The 17590-nt window shown below is 42.4% G+C and overlaps 1 protein-coding gene across 1 annotated transcript in view; it reads right to left on the bottom strand.

Moving 5' to 3' along the window:
* The window catches only part of MOV10L1 (Mov10 like RISC complex RNA helicase 1), a 69854-nt gene that overhangs the window by 50583 nt on the left and 1681 nt on the right, over window positions 1–17590 (bottom strand). The window contains 3 exon segments of the mRNA XM_055328553.1: window positions 898–1085; window positions 1700–1812; window positions 7445–7607. Of these exon segments, the coding sequence (XP_055184528.1) occupies window positions 898–1085; window positions 1700–1812; window positions 7445–7607 (464 nt within the window).

Below are 17590 nucleotides of genomic sequence, written 5' to 3' on the forward strand. Positions count from 1 at the left end.
GGGCAAGGCTCCCCATCCCACACAGCTCCACAGCCTTGAGCCAGGTGGTCTGTCCTACTGAGTCTGTCTGTAAACCAGTGGCACTCCCCACTGTGCTGCTCCTGGAAGACCCACATTCGTGCCGAGGACAGCGGCGCAGGTGCTCAGTGTGTTGCAGGAAACACCTTCTTGCACAGAACTTGCATTCTAATGATAAACAGAATAACTAAGGAAAACATCCAGTAAACTCACTGGAGGTTAAGTGCTAAGGAGAAAAACCAGGCAAAGGAAGGGCACAAGGGGCAGGGCAGGGCTGCCATTTGCACTGAAAGCTCAAGAAGGCCCCATGCTGCTTTATAAACATGTGTGGACAAGCTGGAAGGTTGCTGGGGCTCAGAGTGAAGAGCCCAGATAGGACAGTCAGTAATTCTAAGGGGCTCCTGGTGGCTCCATTGGTTAAGTGTCCAACTATTGATTTCCACTTGGGTCATAGTCTCAGGGTCATGGGGTCAAGTCCTGTGTTGGGCTCCTCACTTTGTGTGGAGTCTGCTGAGGATTCTCTCATTCCCCTTGCCCCTCCTCCACTAAAATAAATAAATCTTAAAAAAAAATTAAGAACCTACTGTGTCCAACAGTAGGTCCAACAAGTTCTATAAAGTGGCCACATGTGAAAGAATAAAAGCTATAAAAACCCACCAAATGTGAAAATTTCCAATATAAGATTAAGGATTAAGAAGGAACCATTCTAATTTCAATCAACTACAGAGGCTGCCAAAAACCTTCCAGAAGATACTTTCCCTTTAACTGCCCCAGCTAAGGATTTTGACAGGCTATTATTTGAGCTTGTTAAAGCAACTCTTAAAATACACTTAAATTGGGCCTCTCTCTTCCCAGAGAAGGAGGCTGTTTCCTCATTACCGTTTTTTCACCGGGGTGATGCACAGGGCTCTCCAGATGTAGCATGACTGGCTGCTCTCCACCACCACAGCATTGACTATGTCATGTCTTCGAGGCATGTATCCTTCAGCAAGTTTCACAGAGTCCAAGGTGAAAAAGATGCTGTCATCTATCACCCCGTTTCTCCCGCAGAGGCTAGAAATGCAGACCTGCAAGCACAGTAATTGACAACTGTGTCCACATGTGCTACTCCGGAGGCCCGCCTCTCCTGATCAGCCCAACTCGGGTTGGTCCGGAACCAGAAACACACACCTCACAAAGGCCCCACTATAGACAAAGTCCAACCTCTGGGGGAGTGGGCACCCTGAAGATTTTGTGACCATTGGAAGGAAAGGACCCCAGAGCCAAGGCTGAAGTAGGGGAGTGAGAGTGTCAGGTGGCCAGCGCTCACTTCCTGAGTCTCCATCCCACCACGCATTTCCACCTCCAACCTGTGCAAACTCAATGCCCCCCTCGTTCCAGTCTCCAACACAAAGCATGCCTGCCTTTACGGGCAAGCTCTCATCCTACACCCATTCCACTCGTTCCCAGCAAGTAGAACGTCTTCTCATTCTGTGTCAACTACAGAACCTAGAGTTCCATTGTATGAGCATGCCAGGCGATCTCCATTTATCTCCTTAAGGAAACCAGCATTCTCAGCAAGGAAACGAGGTCTTTTGGCCAAGACTGAGCCTTATTTAGCTTGACTTCCCAATGCACCCCCAGGAGAAGCCTCAGCTGTGAAAACACAGGAAGAGCAGGACAAGCGAGGGCCAGCACCTACCCTGTCCACATGCTTGTACCTCAGCGGCTTCACTGAGATGGCCTCGCTGCTCCATGTGCCTGGCCGGATCCAGTATTCTGCCTCCACCCAGTCTCCCTTGCAGGGCTTGAAACCTCCAAGCAAAGAAACCATGGTGCTTACTTGGTAATGTTGGTTATACCAAAGTGTACAATTCATTCTGAAGTTATGATAGCTGATGTCATTTCTGTTCTAAGAAACCAGTTTTCCAATCTCAGCTCTCTTCTAGGTTGCCTCAGTTGAACGAGCAGAGGATGTTAAAGACCAACCTTTCCATGACCTCATCCTCTCCCACCTACAAGGGCAGGAAGCCTACGAAGGATGGTGGCCATCATGGTCACACACTGGGTTTCTACAGTTTTGGGATCCCATCTGGTTTCAAATACTCTCCATGTTTCTCATAACTATTATTAACAATTGCAACACAATAAGCTGAACAGCCAATCTCTGCCACCAGCCTCTACGGAGTGTGGCACATTTGTGGTGGGCAGTCTCTCTAAATCATGGGCACTCCTTCCTGTCAACTGTTTCCAGAAACAGTGTGAGTGCCTCTCCCTACAGGTACACATGGGGGACTTGCGGACACAAGGCAGTGTACACTCAAGACTTCAGAGTTGGGAGGTCTATCCCAGCTCAGACCCCCTGCCAGACCCTGGGTGTGCCACATAGCTGTGCTGTGGCCCGCAGGATGCAAGGTGCTGCTGGGGTGCCACTGGCGGGATGGGTGGGAATGTTGGGCCACTGGAGGTTCCATGACATAAGTGGCTTAACCGTCCTGAGGTAAAACACGGAGAGTAGTCTGCACAGGTGTGCTATGATGCAAGGCGTAAAGCTACAACTTGTTAACAACCTTTGTGTTAGTTTGCAGCCATTAGTCCAAAACACAAAAGTACAGGGATGCCTGGGTGGCTCAGCTGATTAAGCTCAGGTCATGATCTCAGGGTCCTGGGATCCAGCCCCGTGTGGGGTTCTGTGCTGGGCATGAAACCTGCTTGGAATTCTCTCTCCCTCTGTCCCTCCCCACCTCACACACGTGTTCTCTAAAAAATAAAAAAAAAAATACATAAATAGGGATCCCTGGGTGGTGCAGCGGTTTAGCGTCTGCCTTTGGCTCAGGGTGCGATCCTGGAGACCCGGGATCGAATCCCATGTCGGGCTCCCAGTGCATGGAGCCTGCTTCTCCCTCTGCCTGTGTCTATGCCTCTTTCTCTCTCTGTGTGACTATCATAAATAAATAAAAATTTAAAAAAATACATAAATAAAAACCCAAAGTGCACAATGTAAAACTGAGCTTGTTTCTCAAGAAAGCTGGTGATAAATATCTATGAGTGCAAACACCTGCTGATCAGCACAAGGGCCACAGTCGTACCACTGATGGTATGAAACCAGAAGAGACAAACCTGTTGGAGCATCAACTTCCAGGTCAGGTGGTATTTTAAGACAATGCTCAGAAGCACAATTTTACAGGTTGCAGGACACGTTTGTATGTTGTTTTATAAACCATGACTTCAGTTATCAAATAATTGTTTAACATAATACTGTTAATTTTTTATTCCAAATCTCTTCAGATACATGTGGCAAATGAAACAAAGCATTAGTTGTATAAAGTTACTCCAAAGAGAAAACAGTGAAGCAAATTCAAATAACAGTTTGATTTTTTTTTGCCCATCAAAATCATGGGATCAGGGGCTTAGTGGGTTGGGATCAGGGGCTCAGTGCGTTGAGCGTCTGCCTTGGGCTCAGGTCATGATCCCAGGGTCCTGAAATCAAGCCCCATGGGGCTCCCTGCTCAGTGGGGAGTCTTCTCCCTCTGCCCCCCCTCCCCAGCTTGGGCTTTCTCTCAGGCACATGCTCTCTCAAATAAATAAATAAAATCTTAAAAAATAATTAAATCACAGTTATTGAAAATACAGCTTGTAAATAGAAGACAGTGACACTGATTTCCACCAAAGCAACAGAGGAAATGAAGCCATGAGGCCCCAGGAGCCTGCATGATGCATAAAGCTAAAGCCCTACTATTGGACTCCACACTAACCCAATTTGCATCAAGTCTTCCAACAAAGCCCTTTACTTTTAATTAGGTAAATGGATATTCTGTAATGGAATGATTGAAATTGATATGACCTATAAATTTACAGCATCCGACTTTATTTTTTAAAGATTTTATTTATTTATTCATGATAGACACACACAGAGAGAGAGGCAGAGACACAGGCAGAGGGAGAAGCAGGCTCCACGCAGGGAGTCTGACATGGGACTTGATCCTGGGACTCCAGGATCACACCCTGGGCTGAAGGCAGGTGGTGCTTAAACCGCTGAGCCACCCAGGCTGCCCGGAATCTGAGTTTAATGTAACATTCAAAAAAAATCAGAGACACAACTATTTGACGAATTTTAGTTTATAACATTTGATCACCTTTGTCTCAGAGGCAAAGACAGTACCTATAAAAACATTTGGCCTGACATATCTCAATAGAAAAAAACCTGGACTTAAGAATTTAGCAGAATTTGTTCTGAGCTTACTAATAGTCCCTCAATTAAAAATGTTACAGCCTACAGGGAGAGCCAAAGGTTTCAGTTTCAAGTTTATCAACCATGAAATGCAGCTTTGAAGATTCTAAGCCATTATATAAAAAAACAAAATTAAGATACTAAAATAGGTGTTTTAAGCATTATTAAACGTTAGTAAATAGTAACTTATTTACTATTGTTTTTCAAATATTAGGATTCTATTTATTGGTTTAAAAGCACACACAAGAGAGCTTGCACACAGATGGGATGTGGGGGCAGAGGGCAAGGGAGGGAGAGACTCTCAACCAGACTTCTTTGCTGAGCTGAGCAAGGTGCCTGATATAAGGCTTGATCTCTCAACTCTGAGATCATAATCTGAGCCAAAATCAAGAGTCAGATGCTTAACCGAGCCACCCATGCACCCCAATATTTTTTAGAATACCAGTGACATGGTGTTAGAAATTCTGAAAAAAATCAAAGTATGTGTCAAGAATATAATGATGGAATAATAAATATTGTTTTATTAAGCCCAAGTCCTATTTCTTTTTTTAAAATATTTTATTTATTTATTCATGAGAGACATACACATAGGCAGAGACACAGGCAGAGGGAGAAGCAGGCTCCACACAGGGAGCCGGATGGGGGACTCGATCCCGGGAGTCCAAGGTGGCGCTAAACCGCTGAGCCACCCCGGCTGCCCACAAGTCCTATTTCTTTAAAAAAAAATTTTTTTTTTGCAAAGTTTCTGAAAAATGCTACTTTAAAGATCCATCAATATAGTGAAATCAATCTGGTAACTGATGTGTAACTATTTCAAGAATATTTAATTTTAATTAATTTTAACACCTCCTCCCACTTTTCCATATGCACCAGTCCTGACACTAACTTACGTGGTCACCCTGGCCATGGCTCTGGCCATGGCTCTGGCCATGGAGAGGAGTGCAGCCACTGTCAGGACATGAGGTGGGGTGTGATCCTAACCTCCGTCCCCTCTCTTCTGCCAACTGGTGGGTGCTGTCCCACAGGCTAATCCCAACCAGCAGCTAGAGAGCAAGGCTGGTGGTGCAATATTGGGCAGGTTTGGGGGAGAGTAGGGCAGATGTAGAAAGACACCAGACTGTCCAGTTCCAAAAGCTGAAGAACTTGATGAAGGGAGAGGGTGTTGGAGGGCTGTGCTTCAACGCAGGAAGGAGGGGGCCAGCTGCCGGGTAGAGGTTTTCAGAGAGAAAGCATGAGGACCTCCGGGATACTGGCACACTAGTCAATGAGGAGCACCCTGTGCTACGTGTGGCACCAGCTTCTTGGGCCTAGGGAAGGTCTCAGAAAGGATCCAGGGCACCTGCTCTGTACCTCACAAGTGGGTCCATGAACCAATTTAATTTGAAAATAAAGAAAGACTGAGTTGTGACCCAGGCTGGGAACTCAGGCCTCGATGGTGACATGGATATGCAGATGCTAGAGGGCCACCCACTGCTTACCCTGGAAATGAAGAGGGAAGAAGCAGGTCCGTCACATACACGGATTTTAGACCCCAACCCTTAGGCCACGGATTCATACCCAGGGCCATTCGTCACCCAAGCCACATCTGCAGATGTTCTAGCTGTAATAATCAGCATTTAGTGGGCAGAGGTCAAAGATGCTGCTGAATACATCCCACAACTTTCAGGGCAGTCACCACAACTGAATGACCAGCCTCAACTGTCACAGGGCAGAGCATAAGCAAGCCTGCTTTAGGCTAAACGCCCATTTTAGCAGCCTTGGCCAAACGGGTTTAGGACTCACTGAATATTCATGTGTAAAACAGCTTGGGCCCTGCTACTGACAATAAGACTTCCTGTGAGTAGGAAGTAGGGCACCTGGCTGGCTCAGTGGGTACAGCATGTGACTCCTGATCTTGAAGTTGTAAGTTTGAACCCCACATTGGGGGTAGAGTTTACTTTAAAAAAAAAAAAAAAGGTTAAAAAAAGCAAGAGAATTCCCATGAGTGTTATTTGGGGGCCTATATCTGAAGTGTCATCCACAAAACTGGGCTGATGGCCACCACTGCCTCTACAGTCGGAGACTGAGGGGACTCCGTGATCCTGAGGACTTTCCTCCCACCTGCACACTGTTCACATTTCTCCCCAGTGACACCCCTCCTCCCATGCTGAAAGTACACTGTACACAACTGAACCGGACACCCAGGTTACCTCACAAGGGTTAGGACACAGCCCATGCTTCACCTGGACCCTCCTCAGAGTCCTTAGTCAGCTCTGCACTCAGGGAGGCTGTGCCTTACTGTGTCCTAGAGGAATCCCAAGCTGGTTCACCTCCCACTCTAACACACCACTTGTGTGGTTACTACAGAGCAGAAAACTGTCCTGTCTACTCTGCCTCCTATCACAGCACATTCTACAAAACAGTGCCAGGCCTGGAATAACGCCTTCTAATATTTGCTTAATGAATGCCAGGAAAGAAACCGCCCATTCTGACTCTTCCTAAAGTAAATAAACATCTAGTCCAATTCCTCCTCTTCTCACCTTCATTCAGATCAGAGATTCGCAATGGCATCCTGCCACCTGTTTTTGTAAGTATAGTCTGACAGGAACACAGCCCTGTCTTTCTGCTCCGGTGTTGCCTAAGGCTGCTGCTTTCATGCTACCTACCAGCCCAGAGGTAAGGAGCTGCGAGACAGCACATGGTCCACAAGCTTTACTACCTGGCCTTTTTGGAGTCTTATCTATTTCCACATTGTGTTTTCTCTTTCAAGAACGTTGTTGAGTTGAACTCCAGAATTGCATTAATAAATTATTTAGGCATAAAAACAAAATTTTATAACAGCTAAAAACAAATGCAATTGAAAGCATATATGTTTGTGCAAAGGCAAAAGTTACCCCCAAGTCCTATTTTAAAACATCTGAAGTTCTGTAAACAGCAGTCCCCTTGTATGTCTATAACAATGCTGACTTAGATTAATAATAGTACTTAAGTGAAAATAACAATTACCCAGAAATTAATGACTCTATTCAACAAATGACACAAAACAAACTACAGCAGTCTACACCACCTAATCTGCTTGGAGCCAACACCTGGTAAAGGCATTCTAGTCTGAAATCCTCTTAACAAACAAAGCAAATTTGACCCTTTCAATGTGTGTAACCATCTCAAATCTAATTCATAAAATTAAAAAAAAAATTAAACACAACCTAATCCTAAATATAAAGTCATCTAGTGTACCTTCACAGACACTCTGCAGAGAGAAGTATGTGGTCTGACTGATGTAGCCAGCACCTTCCAACAGTGACGTCACACAGCCAATCAGCACCCGGGGGCTGGAGTCAGACAGCCCTCCACCATGGGTTTTGCTGTCATCTTCCCATTTATCGGAGACAGCTTCCACCTGCAAGACAGACCACTGTTCAAACCATAATAAAAGGACTACAAGAGAAGCAAACTACAGACCAGTATCTCCTATGAATATACATATTAAAAATTCTCAAAACATAAGCAAACCGAGTAACAGCAGTGTATTAAAAGGGTTACACACCACAGTCAAGGCTGGTTTATCCAGAATGCAACACAGGTCCAACATATGAAAATCAATCAATACAACACACCACACATTGGTAGAACAAAGGAAAAAAAAACACACAAAAATCTCAGCTGATGTAGAGAAGGCATTTGATAAGACTCCCCCTTCATGAGAGAATACTCCAACCAGGAATTGAAGGAGAGACTTCTTCAATGTGATAAAACCCACAAATGAAAAACCCACAGCTAACATCACACTCAATGATGGAAAAATTGAAGGCTTTTTTTCCCTTAGGATAAGGAACTAGGCCAGGATTTTGCTACTTCTCTTTAATAAAAGCACTGAGATCCTAGCTAGAGCAACTGGGCAAGAAAAAGAAATAAAAGTCATCCAAACTGGGAAGGAAAAGTAAAAATTTTTGTAATAGCATGATCTTATATGTAGAAACACCTAATATTCCATTAAAAAAATGTTACAGTTGGGGATCCCTGGGTGGCTCAGCGGTTTCGCGCCTGCCTTTGGCCCGGGGCATGATCCTGGAGTCCCGGGATCGGGTCCCGCGTCGGGCTCCCGGCATGGAGCCTGCTTCTCCCTCTGCCTGTGTCTCTGCCTCTCTCTCTCTATCATAAATAAATAAAAAATAAATCTTAAAAAAAAATTAAAAATGTTACAGCTAATAAACAAATCCAGCAAACTTGTAGCATACAAAATCAATATACAGAAATCAGTTCCATCTATATGCACCTGCAATAAATTAAAAAATGTAAATTCAGAAAACAGTTTCACTTACAATACTATCAAAAAAGAAAAAAAACAGTAATAAAGTTAATCAAAGAGATAAAAGACATACACTAAAAACTACAAAATGTAGATGAAAAAAGTTAAAAAAGACACAAATAAATGGAAATACAAAGCATTCATGCACCAGAAGATCTAATGTTATTATATTGATATTACTCGATGTGATTTACAGATTCAATGTAATCCCTATAATAATCAATAGGGATTTAATCAATCCCTATCAAAATCTCAATGACATTTTCAATAGAAATAGAAAAACCTCATCCTAAAATTCACCCAAAGACCCTCGAAAGGACCACAAGTATCATCTTGAAAAGGAAGAACAAAGTTAGAGCATTTCAAAATGTGCTGTAAAGCTACAGTAATTAAGAGTGTGGTAGTGCCATAAAGACAAACAAGGCTGATGGAATAGAATATGGTCAAGTGATTTTTTTTTTTTTTTAAGATTTTATTTGTCAGAGCAAGGGGGAAGCAGGAGAGGGAGAAGCAGGCTCCTTACTGAGCAGGGAGCCTGACATGGGGCTCAATCCCAGGACCCTGGGATCATGACCTGAGCTGAAGGCAGACACTTAATACACTGAGCCACCCAGGCACCCCTGGTCAAGTGATTTTTCAACAAGAGGCTAAGACCACTCAAAAGTGAAAAGGTAAAACTGGCTATCAACACGCAAATGAATGAAGGAAACCCTTACTCAACACCACACTAAAAAAATTAATGCAAAATGGATCAAAGGCTTAAACTTAAGAGCTGAAACTATAAAACTTGTAGAAGTAAGCAGATGTGAAAATCTTCATGATTTGGATTAATCAATGATTTTTTATATTGATATCAAAAGCACAGGCAATTAAAAAAAATAAATTGTACTTCACCAAAATTTAGAACCTTTTGGGAAGCCTGGATGGCTCAGTGGTTGAGTGTCTGTCTTTGGCTCAGGGCGTGATCCTGGAGTCCCAGGATTGAGCCCCACATCGGGTTCCCTGCATGGAGCCTGCTTCTCCCTCTCCCTGTTGTCTCTGCCTCTCTCTGTGTCTCTCTCATGAATAAATATGACTAAAAAAAAAATACATGGCTTACAAACATTCCTCTCATTCTGTGGGTTATTTTTTCAGTTTTTCTTGAGAGTATCCTTTGATCCACAGAGGTTCTAAATTTTAAAAATATTTTATTTATTCATGAGAGACACAGAGAGAGGGGCAGAGACACAAGCAGAGGGAGAAGCAGGCTCCATGCAGGGAGCCCGATGGCTTCGGTCCTGGGACTCCAGGATCACACCCTGGGCCGAAGGCAGGTGCTCAACTGCTGAGCCACCCAGGCATCCTGTAAACCATGGATCTGATGAAGACATTAAAACCCATTATATATAAAGAATTTCTGAAGAAGAAAATAAGATAATTAAAATATGGGCAAAGAACTCAAATGGACATTTCTCCAAAGAAGATCTATAAATGACCAATGAACACATGAAAGGATGTTCAATATCACTGATTATTAGGGAAAGGGAAATCAAAGCCACAGTAAGAGAGCACCTCATAGCCACTAGGATGGCTAACGTCAAACAAATGGAAAGTAATTTTGGTGAAGATGTAGAAAAACTGGAACCCTGTGTATTGCTCAAGGGAACATAAAACGGTACAGCTACTAAGGAAAAGTTTGCTGGTTCCTCAAAGAGCTAAATATAGGGCAGCCCGGGTGGCTCAGCGGTTTAGCGCCGCCTGCAGCCCAGGGCATGATCCTGGAGACCCGGGATCGAGTCCCACATCAGGCTCTCTGCATGGTGCTTGCTTCTCCCTCCGCCTGTGTCTCTGCCTCTCTCTCTCTCTGAATAAATTAAAAAAAATTTTTTTAAAAAAGAGCTAAATATAGAATGACCATATGACCTCTGTAATCTCACTCCAAGGTATGTACTCAAAAGAAAATATAGACTCAGGGACACCTGTTCAAAGCAGCATTATTCACAATAACCAAAAGATAGAAACATTCCAAGTGTCCATTAGCAGAAAAGTATACAAACCATAGTCTATACACACAATGCAGTATTATTCAGCCAGTGGATAAACCTTGAAAATATTGTTAAATCCAACAATACAAACACAAAAGGACAAATGTCACATGATCCCACGCATATGAGATACCTAGAACAGCCAAATTCACAGTGACTAAGTAGAATAGTGAACTATTATTTCAGGGATGATGATGAAGTTGTGAAAACAGTGGTAATGGGTGCACAATCATGTTATAATATACTTAAGGTCACTGGATTGTACGCCTAAAAATGGTTAAAATGGTAAATTTCATGTTATATGTATTTTACCACCTATATGTACTTTATCACAGTTAAGTCCCATAAAAATTAAGCAAAAAAATTACCTATCTTTCATGAAATCAGTAAATACTACCTCTAATGTTGGTAAATCAAGCAAACGTGTAAGCATATTATTCAAGTAATTCAGGATCTACTGAAGAGCTAAGAATAGAAACCAAGAAAAGCACTGGGCTTGAGGAAATAAAGCAAAGCTGGAGTATATGCAGGGTTTTTTTGGTAGCACTATGGGCCAGAGCAACCTACTAGAACTTTCTGTAATGACAGAAAGGTTTTATGTTTGTGCTGCCCAATCTGGTAGCCAGCACTGCATTTAGCACTTGAAATGTGGTTAGTGAAGTGGAGGAATTTTACATTTTATTTACTTTTAATAAATTTAAACTTAAATAGCCACACATGATTGCTATCATATTGAATGATGAAATTTATAAAATCTGATATTTAAACACGTTACTTTTAAGACTTGAAAAATTAACATTAAGATACCATTTACTAACTACAGCAGTAATTAATACAGTATATTTCAATCACTTTAAAATCTTTTTTAAATATTTTATTTATTTATTCATGAGAGACAGGGAAAGAGGCAGACACACAGGCAGAGGGAGAAGCAGCCTTCCCGAGGAGCCTGATGAGGGACTTGATCCCAGGATCTGGGGGTCACACCCTGAGCCTAAGACAGACGCTCAACTGCTGAGCCACCCAGGCATCCCAAGATTGTATTTCTTTATTTGGGAGAGAGAGAGAGAGTGAGCAGGAGGGAGAAGGAATCTCAAGCAGACTTTGTGGTGAGCATGGAGCTCAACACGGGGCTTGACCCCATGACTCTAAAATCATGACCTGGGCTGAAACCAAGAATTGGACACTTAACTGACTGAGCCACCAGGTGCCCCAAACCTTTTTTTTTTTTTTTTTTTTTTTTGAGAGAAAGAGCACACGTGTGTGTGTGTGCAGGGTGGGGCTGGAACAAGACAGGGAAAAGGAGAATCTCAAGTAGGCTCCACACCCAATAAGAAGCCTTATGTGGGGCTGATCCTACAACCCTGAGATCATGACCTGAGCCAAAATCAAGAGTTAGACGCTTAAGCAACTGTGCCACCCAGGTGCTCCTCATCTCAGCCATTTTTTTAAATTTTTATTTATTTATAATAGTCACACACACACAGAGAGAGAGAGAGAGAGAGAGAAGCAGAGACACAGGCAGAGGGAGAAGCAGGTTCCATGCACCGGGAGCCCGACGTGGGACTCGATCCCGGGTCCCCAGGATCGTGCCCTGGGCCAAAGGCAGGCGCTAAACCGCTGCGCCACCCAGGGATCCCCATCTCAGCCATTTTTAAAAAGGAGTTGGGCTCAGTTAAGTTTGCCAGCTTCCAAATTACATAAAAAAAACCCAGTAGCTTTCCTACATAGGAAAAAAAATTAAAAATATAGAGGCACCTGGGTGGCACAGTTGGTTGAACATCCAACTCTTGGTTTCAGCTCAGGGCTGATCTCTGGGTCGTAGGATTGAGCCCTGCATCAGGCTCCACACTGGGCATGGAGTCTGCTTGAGATTCTTTCTCTCCCTCTGCCCCTCCTGCCTGTGCTCTCATTCTCTCTAAAATAAATAAATAAATAAATCTCAAGAAATATAAATTCAAAGCAAAATTATATGGATAAATAGAATATAAACATTAAAATTCTTGGAAATAAACAAGAAATTAGCAGAACCTAAATAAAGCTATTGGGATATAAAAAGAACATACTAAGCAGGCTTAAGTAACTGCATGAATCATAGCTGGAGAAGTCTGTATATGATCTACATTTCGCTTAGCTAAACTGGATCCACAAACTCAGTGCTGTCCAAAGTGATTCTGAGCCGAGGAGGAGAAACAACAGAATGACTCTAATGTTCATCCAGAATAATCAGAGAGGGAGAATTCCATCCACACTGAGGAGGAAAACCTGCCTATCATCCATGGATGAGTCAGGGCCCCAGGGACCCACACATACACATCAGGACCAAGGGGGCCCTATGCACATGGGGTTCTGGTGTATGATAAAAGGGACAATCCTAATGAGAAGGAAAACAAGTGGGATGACTGGTTAGCTACTGAGAAAGAAATGTCTGGTTCCCTTTTTCAGTCTGTATAGCAAATAAATTCCAGGCAAATTAAATATTTAAATGCCAATAAATTTTCAGAAGAAAGCTTGACTGCATACGTGTAAATGGAATAAGCCTATGGATTCTTAGAAGCCAAGAAGCCATGTGAAAAAGATAGACACATTTAACTATTTAAAATGAAACTTTATTTTTTGAAAGATTTTATTTGAGTGAGAGAGGATGCACATGCGCCTGTGTGCGCACACACACATGCAAGCAGAAGCAAGCAGGTGGGGTGGAAAGCAGAGGGAGAAGCAGACTCCCAGGAGCCTGGAATTGGGACCCAAGCCAAGAGCAGACACTTAATCAACTGAGCCCCCCAGGTGCCTCAAACAAAACTTTATAAAACCAAGTCAAAACACACCTTGGGGGAAACATCTACAGCACTTTCATATAGTGATCCTCCTTAAAAATCTCTAATTTCCCAACAAGATAAGGATGTTCACTCTTCCCACTGTTATTTGACATAGTACTGGAAGCCCTAGCCATAGCAATCCAACAACATACAGAAATAAAAAGCATCCAAGTTGCTAAGGAAGAAGTAAAACTCACCATATGCATATAACAAGATACTCTATATGGAAAACCGTCAAGGCTCCACCAAAAAACTACTAGAACTGATAAATGAATGTAGCACAATCACAGAATATCTAAAGAAATATGTTGCATTCCTATGCACTAATAATGAAGCTCCAAAAAGTGAAATTAAGAAAATCCCACTTACAATTGCACCCTGTAAAACAGTAAAATACCAAGGAATAAACTTCATGAAAGGGGTGAAAGACCTGCACTCTGAAAACCACAGAACACTGATGAAATAAACTCAAGATGATGCAAAGATGTTCATCAGTAGGAAGAACATATTGCTAACACATCTATACTACCCAAAGCAATCTACACATTTAATGCAATCTCTATCAAAATACCAACAGCATTTTTTACAGAGCTAGAACAATCCTAAAATTTGTATGGAACCACAAAAAACCTTGAATAGCCAAAGCAATTCTGAAGGGACGCCTGGGTGGCTCAGCAATTGAGTGTCTGCCTTTGGCTCAAGGCGTGATCCCAGTTCCAGGGATCGGGTCCCACATCAGGCTCCCTGTGTGTGTGTGGGGGGGCTACTTCTCTCTCTGCCTGTGTCTCTGACTCCTCTCTCATGAATAAATAATTTTTTTAAATAAACAAATCTTTAAAAAAAAAAAAAGCAATCCTGAAAATGAAAAATCAAACAGTAGGCATCACAATTCCAGACTTCAAGTTATATTACAAAGTGGTAGTAATTAGAACAGTATGGTCCTGGCACATAATTAGACACACAGATCAAGGGAGTAAGATAAAAAACCTAGAAATAGACCCACAATTATATGGTCAGTTAGTCTTTGACAAAAAAATAAAAAAAAGAATATCCAATGGGAAACAGTCTCCTTGTCAACAAGTGGTCTTGGGAATACTGGATTGCCACATGTAAAAGAATGAAACTGTACCTCTTTCTCACACCATAAACAAAAGTAAATTCACGGTGGATGAAAGACTCAGATGTGAGGCCTGAAACCGTAGAATCCTTGAACAGGACACAGGCAGTAAGTTCTTTGACACTGGCCATAGCCACATTTTTCTAGATAGGTCTCAAGGCAAGGGAAACGGAAGCAAAAATAAACTACTGAAACAACATTAAAATAAAAAGCTTCTGCACAATGAAGGAAAACAACCAATAAAACTAAAAGGCAACCTACAGAATGGGAGAAGATATTTGAAAATAACATCTAGTAAAGAGTTAGTATCCAAAATATATAAAAAACTCCTACAACACCCAAAAAAACAATCCAACTTAAAAATGGACAGAAGATGGAACGCCTAGGTGGCTCAGCAGTTGGGTGTGCCTGCCTTTGGCTCGGGGTGCGATCCCTGTGTCCCAGGATCAACTCCCACATCGGGCTCCTGTATAGAGCCTGTTTCTCCCTCTGCCTCTGTTTCTGCCCTTCTCTCTCTCTCTCTCATGAATAAATAAATCTAAAAAAAAAAAAAAAAAAAAGGGACTGAAGGGCAACCCCGGTGGCTTAGTGGTTTAGTGCCGCTTGCAGCCTGGGGTGTGATCCTGGAGACCCAGGATTGAGTCCCACGTCGGGCTCCCTGCATGGAGCCTGCTTCTCCCTCTGCCTGTGTCTCTGCCTCTCTCTCTGTGTGTGTGTGTATCTCTATGAATAAATAAGTAAAATCTTAAAAAAAAAGGGACAGAAGACATAAACATTATCCCAAAGACCTACCAATGGCCAGGTAACACATGAAAAGATACTAACATCACTCATCATAAGGGAAATACAGATCAAAACCACAATGAGATACCATCTCACACCTGTCAGAATGGCTAAAATTAACAAGTCAGGAAACAACAGATGTTGGTGAGGATGCAGAGAAAGGGGAACCCTCATACACTGTTGGTGGGAGTGCAAGCTGGTGCGGCCACTCTGGAAGACAGTGTGGAGGGTCCTCAAAAAGTTAGAAATAGAACTACCCCTAAGATCCAGTAATCACAATACTGGGTATTCACCCAAAGAACACAAAAACACTAATTCAAAGGATACGTGTATTTCCTATCTTTATAGCAACAACATCCACAACAGCCAAACTATGTAAGGACCTCACATGTCCTCTGACAAATGAACAGATAATGAAGACATGGTCCAAGAGGACCCCTGGGTGACTCAGTGGTTGAGCGTCTGCCTTCGACCCAGGGCGTGATCCTGGAGTCCTGGGATCCCATCCACATGCACCTGTGGACCACACTGGGCTCCCCCACATGGAGCCTGCTTCTCCCTCTGCCTGTGTTCTGCCTCTCTCTGTGTCTCTGATGAACAAATAAAATCTTAAAAAAAAGACAGGCTCTGTATATACAATACAGAACTCAGCCGTCAGAAAAAAAAGGAAATCTTGCCATTTGCAACAACATAGATGGACCCAGAGAATATTATGCTAAGTGAAATAAGTCTGAGAAAGACAAATAACACATGATTTCCCCTGTACATGGTTTTTAAGAAATGAATGAGGAAAAAAAAAAAGAAACAAACCAAGAAACAGATTTGTAACTATTAGCAGAAGAGAGATGGGTGTGGGGATGGATGAAATAGGTGATGGTGATTAAAATTAAAAAAAAAATTTTAAGTGAAAACGACATTCAACAAATTTTGAACCCCAGTAGTGTCTCTCCTAAAAGACCAGCAAGTCAAGAATGAGGAGAGGGAGATAAAGCCTGGACAGACTGACATAGCGAGATCATGCCTGAAAAAGAAGCCATCCAGAGGAGAATTCTGCCCAGAGAAAAACTTGTTATATTTCTCAATGCTTATGGCAGATTGTGATGATTGTAGAACTCTGTGACCATGATATACTCAACTGTACACTTTAAATGGGTAAACTGTATACTACATGAATTATATCTCAATAAATCTCTTTTTAAACATTTTACTTATGGGGAGGAATGTGCACAGGGAGAGAAGGAAGGAGAGAATCTTGAGCAGACTCCTTGCTGAGTACAGCGCCCAACATGGGCCTCGATCCCAGGACCCTGGGATCATGACCTGAGCTGAAGGCAGACGCTTAAGCAACTGAGTCACACTAAGGTGCCCCATCTCAATATAACTCTTAACAAAAAGGAAAAAAAAAAAGCTCTAATTTCCCTAATATAGAATCTTTAAATAAAAAAGACTTTTTAAACCAAAAACAGTATAAAGAACATAAAAATAACTCAAAAAAATTAACCTCTTTTAAGTAAAATTAAAATTATGAAGTCCCTTAGGTTGGCAAAGATTTCAGAGATTGGTATCTCCACATCTTTGCCAACTTTGGGTAACAGTCTCTCATCCTGCTCCTGGGAGTAACAATTTGAACGTTATTAGAGGATAATCTGATAACCACTGAAATGTTAAACGTGTGTATGCTTTGACTAACAATTCCACTTCTAAGAACTATAGCACAAAAACACTATTTTTAAATGAAAAATTGCTGAATAGACTCCACCAATTCTCTTTGCTAAGTGGATTGCAAGGGTCCACTTGTTCCACCATCTGGGAGCCTGTGGAGACTTGCTGGGAACAGGACTCCTGGAATGACAAGTACGTCTGCAAGGCTGTGCTCCAAGGCCATTCTTGCTGGCTCTAACTGGGGTCTCTGGAACCAGGGGGAGCACACAACTCTTCTTAAAACTTAAGGTGTCTTTGCTCCAGATGAAACTGAATTCTATCTAACCTTCTGTGTAGAAAGCAGAGAATACCACAGTGACTCCTGGTGGCAAATTGAATAAAACCAGTCATCTGGGGAAAAGTAACTCATGCTCCCGGAAACAGCGACATGGTTTGTGCCAAAATCTGAAGGCAACTTCCTGCTAAAGCCGCTGGCCACGGAATCTTTGTGACCCTGTGCCCCTCAAGGATTTAAGCTTACTGAAAAATAAAGGTACACCCTTTGCTTTCTTCTTTAAAAAAATCTAATCATCAGTTTTAACGTTTTTTCTTTTAAGATTTTATTTATTTATTTATTCATTCATGAGAAACAGAGAGAGAGGCAGAGACCCAGGCAAAGGGAGAAGCAAG

The sequence above is a fragment of the Nyctereutes procyonoides genome, unplaced genomic scaffold (genome assembly GCF_905146905.1).
Source record: "Nyctereutes procyonoides isolate TBG_1078 unplaced genomic scaffold, NYPRO_anot_genome, whole genome shotgun sequence".
NCBI lineage: Eukaryota > Metazoa > Chordata > Mammalia > Carnivora > Canidae > Nyctereutes > Nyctereutes procyonoides.